This window comes from Buceros rhinoceros, unplaced genomic scaffold (assembly GCF_000710305.1).
Source record: "Buceros rhinoceros silvestris isolate BGI_N320 unplaced genomic scaffold, ASM71030v1 scaffold14218, whole genome shotgun sequence".
Lineage (NCBI taxonomy): Eukaryota > Metazoa > Chordata > Aves > Bucerotiformes > Bucerotidae > Buceros > Buceros rhinoceros.
In genome coordinates this window covers 26,688-27,849 of record NW_010426448.1, presented here as the reverse complement: position 1 = coordinate 27,849, position 1,162 = coordinate 26,688, and the positions used below count along the sequence as shown (strand labels likewise).

Here is a 1,162-nt window from a genome sequence, read left to right as displayed (position 1 = left end):
CCCTGGCCCCACTCACCCAGCACGCTCAGCGTGTGCAGCCGTGTGTCTTCGCCCGCGCTGTTTCGGGCCAGGCAGGTGTACGCCCCTGAGTCACTGGCTTGGAGCCCCTCGAGTTGCAGAGAGCTGCCGTCTGGAGACGTCCTGCGTGGGGAGGACAGGGTGGTGACCTGTGTGTCCATCCCTAACGTGCCCATGGGACAGAGATGCTCTGTGCTCAGTTGCATCCCAGGCTGCAGGGTTTAGGGTGTGCCACAAAGTCAGGGCAGCAGCTGGGTGTCATTGACCATGGGTCAGGGTGACAATGACCATGCCAGGCTGCAGCACCATCCAGGACACAGCCCAGGACAATGTTCCTCAGCAAACAGCTGGGATGAGCATGTCCCAGACCAAGCAGGAAGAGGTGGGGAGACAAAGCAGAGCCTCGCACTGCTCTTTCACATGTGGGGAAACTGAGGCACAGACAGGGCTGTGCTGAGGGCTGGTTCCCCAGTCCCAACTCACCGGGCACGTGAAGAGGGCTGCAGCCCCAGGGGCTGCCCATCCTTCAGCCAGGAGATCTGGGGGGTGGGCTGCCCCTCCGCCTGGCACTCCAGCCTCACCCCTCCACCTTCCAGCACGCTGCTGGTCCCCCAGTCCCAACTCACCGGGCACGTGAAGAGGGCTGCAGCCCCAGGGGCTGCCCATCCTTCAGCCAGGAGATCTGGGGGGTGGGCTGCCCCTCCGCCTGGCACTCCAGCCTCACCCCTCCACCTTCCAGCACGCTGTGCTCACTGGGGACCCCTGCGCTGGTGATCCGGGGTGCCACTGCACCAGGAAGAGAGGGAGGCTGAGGCAGAGGAGGGTGAGAAGGGCTCCCGTCCAAGGGAGGGCTCACAGGGAAGTCCTACCTCGCACCAGCACCATGAAGTCCCTGCGCGTCTCGGTGCCCGGGCCCCGTGCCAGGCACGTGTATCGGCCCTGGTGGAAGGGCTGCAGGGGGCTGAGCTGGAGCTGGCCCCCGCTGGACACCAGGCCCCGCTCCGGGCTGCTCTCTGTGAGGAAACAGGGCAAAGGGGGCTGCAGCAGCGCTCCTCCATCGAGCCCTCCACGTCGTCATGGTCCTTCCCTTCCCACCCACAGGACCCAGTTTTGGGGACACGGTTACAGCAGCGGTGGGGGTTCA

General features: G+C 65.3%; 1 protein-coding gene across 1 annotated transcript in view; it reads right to left on the bottom strand.

The window, feature by feature from the left end:
- The window catches only part of LOC104498163 (hemicentin-2-like), a gene marked incomplete at both ends in the record, with an annotated part of 39,909 nt that overhangs the window by 12,320 nt on the left and 26,427 nt on the right, over nt 1–1,162 (bottom strand). The window contains 3 exons of the mRNA XM_010141512.1: nt 17–141; nt 645–804; nt 888–1,031. Of these exons, the coding sequence (XP_010139814.1) occupies nt 17–141; nt 645–804; nt 888–1,031 (429 nt within the window). The remainder of the gene's footprint in view (nt 1–16; nt 142–644; nt 805–887; nt 1,032–1,162) is intronic.